Source organism: Rhinolophus hipposideros, assembly GCF_964194185.1.
Source record: "Rhinolophus hipposideros genome assembly, chromosome: 6".
NCBI classification, from domain to species: Eukaryota; Metazoa; Chordata; class Mammalia; order Chiroptera; family Rhinolophidae; genus Rhinolophus; species Rhinolophus hipposideros.
The window spans coordinates 15,353,757-15,368,230 of record NC_138052.1 but is presented as its reverse complement, the minus strand read 5'-3'; the positions used below and the strand labels follow the sequence as shown (position 1 = coordinate 15,368,230).

At 44.0% G+C, this 14,474-nt stretch overlaps 1 protein-coding gene across 2 annotated transcripts in view; it reads left to right on the top strand.

Moving 5' to 3' along the window:
• NCKAP5 (NCK associated protein 5) overlaps positions 1 to 14,474 on the top strand; it is an 834,652-nt gene that overhangs the window by 768,739 nt on the left and 51,439 nt on the right. The window contains exons 14-16 of one of the 2 annotated variants that reach the window (XM_081050689.1): positions 3,154 to 3,468; positions 5,952 to 6,088; positions 8,480 to 8,612. In XM_081050689.1, the coding sequence (XP_080906815.1) occupies positions 3,154 to 3,468; positions 5,952 to 6,088; positions 8,480 to 8,612 (585 nt within the window). The remainder of the gene's footprint in view (positions 1 to 3,153; positions 3,469 to 5,951; positions 6,089 to 8,479; positions 8,613 to 14,474) is intronic. The other variant, XM_081050688.1, reaches the window with a different exon arrangement.

Genomic DNA, 14,474 nt, shown 5'->3' with positions numbered 1-14,474 from the left:
AAAGGTAAACATTTTGAATCAATTCAGAACATGGAGGCAGCCATGACAGCACAACTAAAGACACTCACGAAAGAGGACTTCCGAAACTGCTTCAGAAAGTGGCAAGAACAGTGGTATAAGTGTGTTCGAAGTGAGAGGAAGTATTTTGAGGGGAATTAATGGCAATGTGTCTTTTACTGTAACATTTTTTTAATTTAAATATTCACTGTATTTTGTGATCACACCTCCTATAGCATATGGTCTTGCTCAAGTTACTTAACGTTTTTGAGCAGTGTTTCCTCATTTGTAAATAGTGAGAATAGCTCTTATCTTTAGGGTTGTAAACATGATACATAGAAAGCAGTGACCTCCTCGTAGCTGTGATAAGCAGCCAAACTTGATCTATCTTCACAAAAAGAAGAGAACCAGCGCATCCTTCCATGCCGAGCACTCTTTGGTTTAGGGGGAGGCAGTCCTGAGGATGCTGGGAGGAAATTGTTATGGCAGGCCTCCTGGGCAAGTAGGGACTACCACACCTCAGCTGTTATAGACATGAATCTTTGATTCCCATCCCCAAAGACTGGGTCGGTTCTGATGAAGATCCTCTTCTGTGTGAGACTGAAATAGTTCAGACATTTAGAATTGCCCCAAGGACAACATGTGCACATGCTAAATCTTGGTGTTGTGTAAAATGAAGAAAGGACACTGGATTCTGAATAGCAAGATCTTTCTTTCTGAACTCTCCTGGCAACACCTCCCCCTGTAAACAGCCTTCCAAAAGGCCATTCTGTAACAATTAAGTCTCCTTAATTGAGGAGGAAAGGAATAGAGAAAATAACAAATAATCTGTAAAGCTGGTAGAGAATGAAGCTGACTAGGTGGAGACCCTGAAATGAATGGGGCTAAAACTTAGCCCATGTGATCCTGGAAGGATCTCGGACCACAGCCCTATGGTCCAGGGCTCCTGTATTCCATGACCAGTCTCTGATACCCGAGTATATGAGATGGCTAAATGGCACCATACCAGAGACAGGCTATCTGCATCTCCCTACTAGATATCACTTTGGAGACTGAAGCCTCTTTTTGGGGAACCTCATTTTCCTAGTGCTTCCAAAACCAAGCACCAAACCTACTAGCTCCTATAAAAGCCAACTCTGTACTTATCCCTTTTACTGTTATCTTAGTATTAGGAGATTCCCAGAATTCTACTACTCAGAGCAAACAGGTTTTTAGGAAGAAGGGGGTGGGTGGGCAGATTCTGAAGTTCAGATAATTGCTGAGCATCAAATGCGATTGTATAAGAAACGTACTTAAGGATAAGCTATTTACCTATCAGGTATCTACTGATACCTAATACTCATACAGATATACTAAGCATTTTGTATGTGTCACCATTCATTATTTCATTTTTCCAGCTACGCTAAGTATCACTGTAAATTTTAGAGGTTTGATGGTGAACATATATTTATCCTCACAGCAATCCTATAAGGAACCTGGGACCTCAAGAGATTAAGGATCTTGTGCAGGGGTTTACACAATTAGTTATTGGCGAATACCACACTCCAGCCACTGTTCCATAAGGCACCACTGAAGTGTTAACTGCTGAGCCAATTGTTACAAAGGTTACTCATATTCTATTATATTCCCCATATGATGATGAGTTGCACCTCTTACCCAGTACTAACCTTATAAGATGCTGGTATAAACTTTACTAAGGATGTTCCATTCTAAGATTGTCATATAAACAGGAGATGTTTTGGGGTGACAACCAGATCTTGGAAGCTGTCCCATTGGCTTGGATAAACTACACCACCATTTCAGAAATTAAATATGTAATATTTTTTTTCAGATATTGTATGTTTGTACATCAAATTTTTTGAAGATGAGAATTTAATTAGCAGACTATGTCACACACATGGTAAAATCATCCTAATTTGTTTTAGGGAATAGTGGGATCCCTGGGAATGACAAGAAATCCAAAAGGTACTGATGAGCTTTGTGTTTACATGAAGTGAGAGTGAAAGACAGAAAATGGCCCTATAGTCTTCTCAGTAAGACTTCAAATGGCAACTCAGTCAAACAAAACCCACGTGGTAAATGATGTTACCACCAATAAGGTAACTTTTGGGATGACCCTTATAGAATTACTTGTCCTCACAGTCAATCTGAGAGGTCACAGCCTTAGTTAACAGCAGAATGAGTGATAAATTGTGCAAGGGATACACAATTACCTTTGTTAGGACATTATTTCAATTTGTTATGTATGCTCATTACTTTTATTGCAGATAAAAAAATTCACTTAATTGATTGAAGTCTTGTGATTCCCAACTGAAATAAGGGTGATCAAAAATAAGTTTTGGGGTTGGCCCAGTGGCTCAGTCGGTTAGAGCTCCATGCTCCTAACTCCTAAGGCTGCCAGTTCGATTCCCACATGGGCCAGTGGGCTCTCAACCACAAGGTTGCCCGTTCAATTACTCGAGTCCCGCAAGGGAGGGTGGACAGAGCCTCCTGCAACTAAAAAATTGAACAGAGCACCTTGAGCTGAGCTGCCGCTGAGCTCCCAGATGGGTCAATTGGTTGGAGCTCATCCTCTCAACCACAAGGTTGCCAGTTCGTTTCCTTGACTCCCACAAGGGATGATGGGCTGTGCCCCCTGCAACTAGAAATGGCAACTGGACCTGGAGCTGAGCTGTGCCCTCCACAACTAAGACTGAAAGGACAACAACTTGAAGCTGAACGGCACCCTCCACAACTAAGATTGAAAGGACAACAACTTGACTTGGAAAAAAGACCTGGAAATACACATTGTTCCCCAATAAAGTCCTGTTCCCCTTCCCCAATAAAATCTTTAAAAAAAAAGAAAGTTTTGGTCTCTAATGACTGTTCTTTTTCTATTATAATTTTAGAGAACCATCCAGGGTATATTGTACATGTGACTCTTGCTGCCAGTAACTGCTGGCCTTCTTGCCTTATATTCCATGAAGGGAATATTTTCTTGTTCAATTAAATGTCTACTTCATGCCACTCCCTCAAATGGAAATTTGCTACACCATTAATGATATTTCTTCCTTCTAAATGTCTCCTCTCCTCCAGATGAGATCCAGATGCTCATGGATGATCCTTTTATCCTTTTATGTGAGCCATCTTTAATCCTCACTTTGTTACTTTATCTAGAATCGAACTGTCAGATGAGGACACTGGACAGTGGGATTGGAACCTTCCCACTCCCAGACTCAGGAAATCGCTCAACAGGACGGTACATATGCCAACCAGACTCCCCAGAGGACACTGAGCCCATCCTGTCTCTCCAGCCAGCCCTTTGTACAGCTCCTTCCATGAAAGCCCAGACCCTTGAACGAGAAGTGCCTTCCTCTGCTGACAGCCAAGGCTCTGTGGACAACGCCATTGTTCATTCCACATCAGACCCCATCATGGCTGCCAGGGGGATGCGACCTCTTCAAAGTCGCCTCCCCAAACCAGCCTCCTCAGGTAAAATGCGTACTACCTTCCAAATTAGATTGTTTTTCCACCAAAGTAATGCACTTAGTGACAAAATGAAAAACAGGCAGCAGAAAAGGTTACCATCAGGAAGTCAGTGAGTAACCTCTTTCCAATGGAAATGTGAATGCATGAAAATCCTTGTATGTCCTCAACCAAAGAGTAAAAAGACAAGCAGTAAACATTGTCTATTCTTAGTATTATGTTAAGGAGTACACACACATATAAAGGAAACAAGCATGTAAGCACAGGTATATGGATATATAAATTGATTAAGAAAAAAACACAAAACACATGCATGTGTTTTTATCTTTCAAAAGTTAACTCGGAATATAGACCAATTTAGGCTCAAGACATAATTTAGCTGAAATGTTGTTTGCCCTCTAACCAGAAACGTATGTCTTCTGACATAACCCTATCCTCTTCAATAAACTTAATTCGATATATCAGCAGTAGATTGTGTATTAACTGCAATAAAATGGAGTGAGCCTTCCCTCTGAGAAATACCATCTTTGGTTGCAGTCAATTGAAACAAGCTTTCATGGTTAAAGATAGGCCCAAGCTAAGGGTCAATGTTTTTTTGTTTGTTTTTTTTTTTTTTTTTTTTTTTTTTTACTGTTCCTTCAAGATTAAAAATATTTATTGCAGCTCAGGATGGCACTACATAAATTTTAACTTGTATGGCTTATGTTGCATTTATGACATAGATAAGCTTACGAAATAGAACTCTAAAGACTTTCATTTATGATTTGATGATGAGAAAGGAGCCATAGTAGAAATTATACTATAGGCTTTGGAGAACTTAGAAGATTTTTAAACATCTTTGAATAAATGTGATTGGGCTATTCCCATGGCTAAATTCTTCCTTCATACGGTAATAACTAACTGCCATGAGTGTGTCATCACACACTTCTGTTCATTTCAAGCAAATGCAATGTTTTAAAAAACTGGAATGCATATTATTTTTGAAATAAATGCATTGTTAATTAATGACACAGCCTCCAGAGATCCAGGGGTGAAATCTTAGTTATAGATTATGTGCTCTATGCCTGAATAGTCCCATGTGTGACCTCAATTCAGCGGCGGGCTGCCGAGTAGATGCCATGATTAAACACTGTCATTATAACAAATTGAATAGAACCCACAAGCCTTGAATTGCTTCATAAGAAGGGGATAGAAGAAGGAGATTGTTCTGATCTTGCTGCTAATATTCACTGCACCGGTTTTCTAAGGTTTGTGTCTTAATTAAATTGTCATGAAGAGTTGTAAAAAAGTAGTATATGTTAGAGAGTGAGTCGACACGCTGCATGATACTTTTCTGTCACCCCTCCTGGAGCTTCCTGTCCACCAAATGAAATTGTCACCATGGTCCAGAAGCAGGATCAGTTTTCCAAGGCTTCTGTTTTCTGTGTGGCCATTGGTTACTCATTTTAAAAATTAAGGAATGGAGAATTAGCTGAAACAAAAGGGAAGTGGTTTAGAGCAGTCATTTCCTATTTAATGAATGCATTTAAATTGGTTTTTCTCTTGTCTCCATATAAAAAATGGAAGTCAGTGTAAAATCTCCAAGTGTTGATGAAAATACAATTACTTCGCTTCTGTTCACAAGGAAAAATGCTGTTGAGAAGCTATCACAGCATGCCCTGTTGATAATCATTGAGGGTGTGGGGTAATAACAGCAATTCTCCTTTCTGGCATGAGAAGGAATACACTTTGCAGGTTAATCTACTATTATGGGTAATGGAGGAACTTCATTTAATCGTTCTCTGCTAATTACATCCTCACTACTCAAAATGGGATCCCTAGGCCAGCACCACTGACATCATCCGGGAACTTGTCAGAAAGGCAGACCCTCAGACCTCACCTCAAACCAACTAAATCAGAATCTGCAATTGAACAAAAGCTCAGCTGATACACATGCAAATCAAAGCTTGAGATGTGCTGCCCTGTAGTATCTTTAAGGGCTTCTGAGCAAAGTTTCCCAAACCACATTATTCAAAATGACCTTTACAGGTGTTCTAGGAAAATAAGCGTTCCCTGCTCACATATGTTCGGGAAAGGCTGCAAATGTAAATCCTCCCTTTGCAAATTATGACAATCTACATTACCACAGTGAAGGCTGTTGGTTATGTGATGACCAACATTATTTGAGAAATAATCAGTGTTTCCCAAACAGTTTGCCCGCTGGACCTTTACTAACATGAAAATCCCACCAACATTTTGTAGAAAACTGGTCAAAGGACAGTTTGTCTTCTGGTCTCCAAGGTGGACGTTCTCTGTAGATATCCATAATTATGCAGTCATATCCGTTAGGACAGACTTGCAGGGGACAGAATGTTGGGAAATGCCGCTTTCACCATATTTGGACCTTTTATTATTATTATTATTTCTGAATGTCTCTCCCATCCACCTCCCTAAACTTGTAAAGAGTTGAAGAAAACTGATTGTGATTTTATATACATTTCCTCATTTAGGAAAAATCAATTTCCAAAAGCGGGATGGAGCAGAGCCAAGGCCTCAGATTTGCTCATCATTTGAATATGCTGAAAATACAGTGGCGGGGGAGCTGCTTCCAGACTGGAGGGGTGAAGACCCCACCGGGGAGACCCAGGTAAGGGGGAGACCGATGGAAGGGCTTCCTTCACCTGTTGACCTGATTGTGAAAAGTGAACTTCTTAAGCACTTTTGCGATCAGTGTAAGTCAAATTTGTTGTTGGTTCAGTAACTAAAAACCCAGACTCAAGGCTCACCATCTTTTCCCCTGAATTATTAAGCAATAGCATGGGTTCTTGGGTAGAAATCAAAGTGCTTCCATGGATCTGCACCCAGATTCTTGACGTATGGATGCTGTGCCCTGATTAGACATTAAGAAAGGCATTCTCTCTCCCAAGCGGTAACAGCACCATTAAGAATAATTTGATGATATTTTTTTCATTATCTCCTCAGTTACGTTCACCATTACCTTATTCCTAGGAGACAGATAATGCAGGTATAATTAGACTCCTTTTAGGGGTGAATGAACTGAGGCCTGGAGTGGTCAAACGACCTGCCAGGAACAGTGAGACCTGCATTTCTTCAACCCCTATCATTTGTACTATGGGTTCTTCATGTACCCTGAGATGGCACACACGGGCCTCCTGATGTGTGACTAGACCTAGGGAGGAGCTCAAGGGTCAGGGACTCCTTGATCATCCCTCAGGCTATGTGGTATTCCCTCCTATGCCCCCTCCCGTTTACCAATTCCAGCGAATTTCTTGCGCCATGTGCAACCTGTTCACTATTTCTCAACTTGTCCTGTGTCTGGCCCACTTCGGGGCCTTTTGTGGTGCCCAGCAGTGAGAAATGGTGGGAGGAAGGACATGGGAGTTGGTTATCAGAGCATCCCAGTTCTTCCATGACCCTTTCTGCTTCTGCTGCGTGGGCTCTCCCAATCCCAGCACTGAGGAGAAAACCCTAAAAGAAAGTCACAGTTAAATTGGGAAATAGTTCAGAAACAACAGGTGGTGACTGTGGCAGAGGTTCAGGCAATTCCAAGAAAGAGAGAATTCCTCACTGTTGGCCAAAAGGAAGCTGTCCCTTCTACATATGATGACAGGGCACTCCTCACCCAACATTCACATCCCCCAAAACACACACCTTTCTGGGGTCCCTTTCCTCATCATCTTTCACCAGCTCTGTCCATTGGGAATCCTGCCATCTTGTAAGAATCACCACTGTGGCTAGGAACTTAGAAGTCTGCTTCACTGAATGCCAGGGAGGGAAAATTTGAAGCAAGAGTTAGCTTTATATTTCCAGTATCCAGCACAGTGCTTGGTTCCATTCGTGTTTGTTGAGTAGAGGGATGAAAAAATGCATCTCATCATACCCAGAATGTGTTACTGGGGTCCTGCAGGAACTCTAGACATGGGGCTCCCCAGAACCACAGCCAGTAGACTTGTCACCCTTCATGGACATCATCCTTGCCAGACTACTGGAACCTCCTGTACTGAGCACAGTACTTCCAGAACCTAGCATACCACTTGGCACAGAGTAGATATTCCTTAAGCGTCTATTTAAATGGGTAGATGAATGAGTAAATGAATGAAGGAGTGAAGGAAATGAGTCACCCCAGCTGAAAGAGTTTCCATCCTAAAATGTGTTTTTATAATTTCCAACTAAATGACAGTCTCCCAAATAGACTTATCCCGTACGTCTGTGCCTGAACTGCCCGGGATGGATGGGGAAAAATGGGCTCTGACAGGGCAGTCTACAAACATAAAAAAACGTAGAACCCAGACACCCTTGGTTCTACACACAGGAAGTACAGACCTAGGTCCAGTATTCTCCTTGTGTGCACAGGGGGCGAAACTGTTCATACAGGATTAGCAAGTCCTGAACACAGTATGATCACCACACCGCTGACATCCTGGGGGGTCAGGCTGTGTGTACGTGACAGCAAAAGGGGAGACTGAGTCCCGGGACCCGTGAACTGTCAATAGATTTGAGGATTATGTAGGATTAGCAATTGTATCCTTTCCTAAAGCCTCCTATCCTTTCAGGGTGCTGGAAGAAAATTATAAATTAGGCAAACATTTATTCTTTTGTTCCCAAGGTTGATTTTGTGCATACCCTCTGGTACTTGAAAGCCAATGATGAGATCAGTTAAATAAATAAGCCCTTAGGCTTAGAACAGCAACTCGAATAGGCACTAGAGAAAAATAAGACCCTATAAAGAAGTGCACGAAAGGCAGAGCAGGTAATGTGGAATCTTTCCTATGGCGGGGACAACGGCAGAGAGTGGTCAATGGTTTCATTAGCGCAGGCCTGTTTCTGCCGCTCTGGTAATTGAGTCGACTGCTCCAGCCTGGCAGACAGAGGGGCCGAGCCGAGTCACTCGTGGGGGTGGGGTAGTGGGAATGCACACAGCTGCAGCCAAATGTGAACTGCTTCACATCCTCACAGGATTTTCTGCCCCAGCTTGATTTGTGTGAATAATCTTAACAGTCTCGTATTACTCGTTTAGGACAAGGTACCCAGAATGTGTTCGTACGCTGTCAGCGGTGGCAGCGATAGTGACAGTGACCCGGCCTATGGAAATAATGGTTTTGGAGCTGGAAGGGGCAAGTTAGCGAAAACAATGAAGAGCGCCACCCCAGGTAACGCCCCGCGAGCACGCGGGACATTCAGAGCTCCCCCCTCTCCGAAGCACTGATGACACCTTTCATTGTGCTCTCCTCCACCTCGCCCCCCACCCTCCACCCCTTAGCTCCATGTCTCTCCTGAGATCTGATTTTCTGGCACGTACAGAAGATTGTCCATGCACAGCGATTTGTTTTCTGGTATAATCTTCATGCCACGGCAGGGCTGTCTGTAAGGATTTCATTTCCAAACCTGGCATCTCCCAAAAAGCCTCCCACTGAGTTATCTCAGTAATGAAGCAATGATGATAAAGATACGTTTGTTCTTAATTACACACTTTGGCAAGTTAAATCATCCAGTGAGCCCTGGATAGAATTTCCAGGGTCTCTGCTCATATCGTGCTGTGTAGCCCTGGACCTGTCAGCCATGCCCTTATGGGCAGGTCTGTTTATGAGGCTGGAAGTCCCTCACGCTGTATCTGTTTGAATCAGAATTGGCAGTAGAAAACCCATCATCTGGAAGCATTTAAAAACATGTATATTCAGATGGCATTTCCTTACAGATGCAAGAGGACCGGTGCACCCCTAACACAAAATGTGATCTGAGGTCTGCCTCTCTTCCAATCAATTCTGGATTGTCAGAAATATTTTAATGATGCAACGGAGAATCATTCTGTTTGTACTAATCGATCTATTTTTTTCTCAAATACTAATTTAGCAATTATATAATGAAACCATGACTTTCTTTTTTAAAACAAGACTGATATGTTGCTCTAGGGAAAAACATAATCTAGCCACCATGTGAGTTTCCAATATTCCAAGAGTCGTGGCATTTGTGACAAGTGAGGGTGAGAATGACTCGTATGAATGGCCTTTAACCAGTCTCCACTCTGCTCACGGCTTCCTACCTGTCAGCAAGAAGCAGGGCCAGTGGTTGAATCCTGCCAAGGCTTACCAAGAAGAAAGTGGAAAATAGCCCTGGCATTTTGTTTAGGTTGTTGTCCCCGTGAGTTCTCTGTGGTTTATCAGTCCCTCAGGTTGTGACAGAGAAAGGGGGACAGGCGTTCATCATCATGGGACGTGCCCAGTGAAGATCCTTCGGGCCAGGTCAGCTCCTAGTCCAGCTCCAAGCTTACCGTGAACCTATCATGGGTCCACAGCGAATAACCTCACCTCCCTGACCCTCAACTGTTCCATCCAAGAATGATTTCCAGGGCCCCTTCCAGCTCTAAAACACCATTCATTTATTGAACAAATATTGATTGAAAGCTTCCTCTAGGCCAGCTTTCCAACAGTGAGTAAATGCACAAAGATCCCTGCCGTACAGAAAACGATCCATGTACTAAACTAGTAAATGTATCTAGTTGGTTGAAAGGAGATGAGTGCTATGGAAAAGAAAAGCAGGATACAGTCTGGGAGAGTAGCAGTGCTGGGAGTGGTGGTGGGAGGGGGAGAGGTTAAAACTTGAATAGAGCATTCCAAACAAGCCTCTCTGAGAAGGTAATGTTTGAGTAGAGAGCTGGAGGAGGAGAGGGAGTGAGCCAGGGAGATATCTGGGGGAAGAGCACTTTCGGCAGAGGAAATAGCCAGTGCAGAAGCTGTGAGGAGCAGCAGGAAGCCAGCATAGTTGAGGCAGAGGGAGTAAGCTGGAAGACTGGGAGATGTAGTCAGATAGGCGAAGGTGCCAGAGCTGGTAAGGCCTTGCTTACCGCCCTTCCGAGGACTTTGCTTCTTCTCTGGGAGACATCCATGAGAGCCTTTGGGCAACTTGGAGCAGAGATGTTTTCAGAGGAACACTCTGGCTGCTGTGTTGTGAAACCTGAAGAAGCATGATCAACGAAGAGGCTATTCCATCATCCAGGCAAGGGATGTGAGTGGCCGGGCCCTGGGCAGTGGCAGTAAGAGAGTGAGCAGCACTGACCAAGGGAACCGTCCTTGGTGGTGACAATGTTCTACCACACTGCCCAGCACCATGTGGCCCGTGAGCACTTGAAATGCAGCTCGTGTGAGTAAGGAACTGAATTTTTCAATATAATGTGTGCTGTAATTGTCCTAAGAGTTCTTACTTGAGCCATACCTTTTTTCTCTTTATTTTTTAAAGTTCTATGAACTCACATTTAACTCACATGGCTTCTACAACACAGAGGGTGAGAATGGACTGATTCCTAATCAATACAAAAGTGAAAGAAAAGGCAGAGTTGAGGTTGACTCCAAAGTTTGGGTCCTGGAAGGGATGGCATTCCGCTGTCTGGAATGGAGACGGCTGACGTAGCAGCTTGTGGAGGCAGATTGGTAGTTAATTTTGGATCCGCTACATTTGAAATGTTCATTACGCAAGTGGAGATGTTGAGTAGACCGTGCGCTGTGTGGGTGTGGAGCTCAGCAGATCAGGTCTGGTCTAGAGATGTAAATTTGAGGCTCAGCATGTCGATGGTGTTGAAGGCCCTGGGTCCAGATGGGATCAAGAGGGGAAGGAGTGCTGATAGTGGGCACATATCCCTATGGTCCTCCCAAATGTAGTGGTCATGGAGAAAAGGAAGAACCAGCAAAGCAGACTAAGCAGGAGCAAGCAATCAGAAAGGAGAACAAGCAGTGTTGTGTCTTAGAAGCCAAGTGAAAATGATGCCAGGGGGGAATTCATGATTCCAAATGTGGTTGTTACTGAAACGAGGGATACGGTCTTTAGATTCAGGGGTCCTGACTTTTCCTCTGGGAGTGGGGCTCTAGTGGGGAGTAGATGGAAAGGAGTGAGAGGGGAGGAGGGATGGTCTAAGGGCAATTTGAAAACATCTTGAAAAAGGAAACAAGATTAAGACAAACTGTCTGACTCTGAATGAGGGAATATCTGAGTATGAGAGAACTTACTATAGGGTTCAAGTTTTAACATTATTTAGATGAGTTGTGCAAAACCATAAGGACTAAACTTTACGTGATGGCTATGGATCCTGGGGAGCAGTGAACTTGCTCAGCTGCCTCCTTTTCCTTTTGGTTTCCCTATCCGTCTGCAAAATGAAGTGAGCCTCAGCATGAATTATTTTCTTCTCGACTCACTTTGCTCATCATATTCCCTCCAACCAGAGCCAATCCCTATTTGAAAGGAGTGGGCTTCTTTCATTCTATTGCTTTAGCGTCTGGGCAAAAAGTGCTTCTTGAGGTCTGGGCACAGTAACCCTAGAAACTGCACAACCAACAAGCAGCTCCTTTCCTCTACCTTTGAACGTGGACTTGTTACCAGAGCTGTGTCAGATGCACACAACGCACTCTGAATGAGCCAAGTGCAGCTCAGCACTGGCTGATGACGGTGCTGCCAGAAAGGGTGTCTGCAGACAGCTGGTATGACTGTGGGTACCTGCCAGCTTCCAACAGATCCTAGGAAGAGGCATGTAGGGTGGATGTAGCACATTACTGTTTTGGATGTTGGCAACGTTGATCTGAAAAGAAAATAGAAATAATGAAGAGAAAAACACTAAAAGGAATGCATGCCTTGGGTGTGCAGCAGAGATTTTCTTCCCCTCAAATCCGTTTCACCCTGCTCTCATCACGTGTGCCTATGGACATGAGATTGCACCCCCCTTCCCTCTTTAAGCAACAAGGTTTTATAATAGAGGTCCCAACCTGCAGAGTGGAATTGCCCATAGATCTTGAAGACTTATTGGATGCTTTCCAAGATAGTTGTCCTTTCTCAAACATGTGTTCTCCCTCTGGTTCCCTGAAATTTCCCTCAGATAGAGGGGGGTGCTTGACAGTGGCAATCTGTCCTCCATGGCTTCTAGGAGATGCATGCTCAGGGACCTCATCTTCTCACCCTGTGCCTTCCCCGCCACCCCTCCCATTGGCTGCTCAGTCATTAGCCACTTATCCTGCCTCGCAGCATGCCTGCGGGGCCCTCCCTCTAAAACAGAGTGCGCTGTGACCCCACGTTCCCTGGTTTCTCATGCCCACTTGCTTCTTTGAATCACAGCGAACGTGGCAAAAGAAACCTGCTTTCCAAAACCCTGCCTCCGGGCTCATAAAACACTAACGTCGATATACATCTTTTATTTCAAGGTTGGTTTCTGTAGCTTGACTTTGAAATATGTATTAAACATGCAGGTTGTTAGCACAGAGTCAGCAGCAGGAGCAGGATTTAGGAGCTGGGTCAATGGCCCAGCAGGTGAGGTAGGGGACAGAAATAATTCTGTGGCTTTGTTTCCACAGAGCTACCCACTCTAATTTGCTAAGCTGGGCGTAACAAATATTTCTGCCCCTTTCCTGCAGACAGGGCCTCAGAGAAGACATGAGCAAGGAACAGAAGTGGAAAGGTGGGGGGTGGGAAGGGGAGAGAGAAAGAGAGAGAGACAGAGAGACAGAGAGACGGAGAGAGAGAGAACCAGGGCCAGAAGGTAGAACGAGGGCAGACCCAGCAGAATGGTAGCAATGGAGCTCCAATCTCTAGCTGGAGGGAAGGGGAGGCGTGTCACCCCCAGCTGACCCTGCTGGACCTCGTTGGTAAAAAGTAACGAGTAAATCTCTAGCCAGGGCTTTTCCCCCAAGCTTCTGATTCATCCACCAGGCTGCCCACCACCATCACCGACCCGGCCAGGTATCTTGAGGGCAAACATCCAAACTGAAACCTCTCTTTTTCTCTCTAGAAATCTTTGTTTCTCAGGCTCTGTCTTAACTGATGGTCTCGCCATGCTTTTAGGAATAGTCAGCCCTCCAGCTCTTTGTATCCATGGGTTTCGCATCCGCGGATTCAGCCAACCATAGATCGAAAATACCATTTTCGATGCGTGGTTGGGAATCCATGATGTGAAGGCCTACTCTATGCATTGTTCTGTGCCATTTTTATATAAGGGATGGAAGCATTTGTGGATTTAGGTATCTGCGTGGAATCCAAAAACCAATAGCCTGTGGATACTGAGGGATAACTGTACAAATGATGAAGCTAGGAGTTTTCCTTGACTGTTCCTTCACCTTCTGGGTGTCCCCAGGTCCTGCTGGCTTCTGTCCCAGGGACTTCTCAAATCTGTCCCTCTCTAACTCTTCTACCACAGTGCCTTCATCTGGTCTACACAGCCCCACTGCCTCTTTTTCCCCTTCCTCTAGTAAACCCACTGCCAGTCCCATCCATTCAAATGTGTCATCCATGCTGACACCAAAGTGCCAAATCCCATCATGTTCCTTTGCTTAAGCTTCAAGGACTCTCCATTACCCACAGACAAAATCTAATCTCCACCTCTTACAAGCTTTACAAAGCCCACCTTGTCTTGCCTTTCTGACTTCATCTTTTTCCATTTCCTGTATCAAACTATTAAAATGCTCACTCTGTTCTGAAAACACAATGCTGTTAGGAGCTCCCATGCCTTTATTTTTGTGGTCTCACTTCCGGGAATGGCTTTCAGACCAAGACCCTTCTTCTCTAAACTTCATGTAACTACTGCTTAGTCTTTAAGTTTCATTTCAGACTTTACCTCCTCCAGGAAGTCCTCCTAGATGCTCCTTCATCAGCCATGCCTGTTACTCTTTCTTGTCTGTTCTCCTGTATACACAACATTTATTTCTGTCACTTGCCACTTGAGATTATACTTATTTCTTTGCATGTTCACCTCTCTCATTAGTGCCAAGATTGTGTCTCATTCATATTCTGCACTTAGAACAGGACCTAGCACATCAGAGGTGTTTATTTAATAAATGTTAAACAAATCATACATGTTGAATAAAAATGCATCTAACTCATAGGACTGGGAAAGGCCTTGGTTAGCAACTTGTGTCCACATTCATCATCCGTTTGGGCCTTTCCTTGTCCACAGAAAGGAAGACCCAGTGCAGCTACCTACAGAGAGAAACTGAATAAGCACAGTTCTCCTCTGAAAACTATGCTAGAGAAAGCAGCAAGTC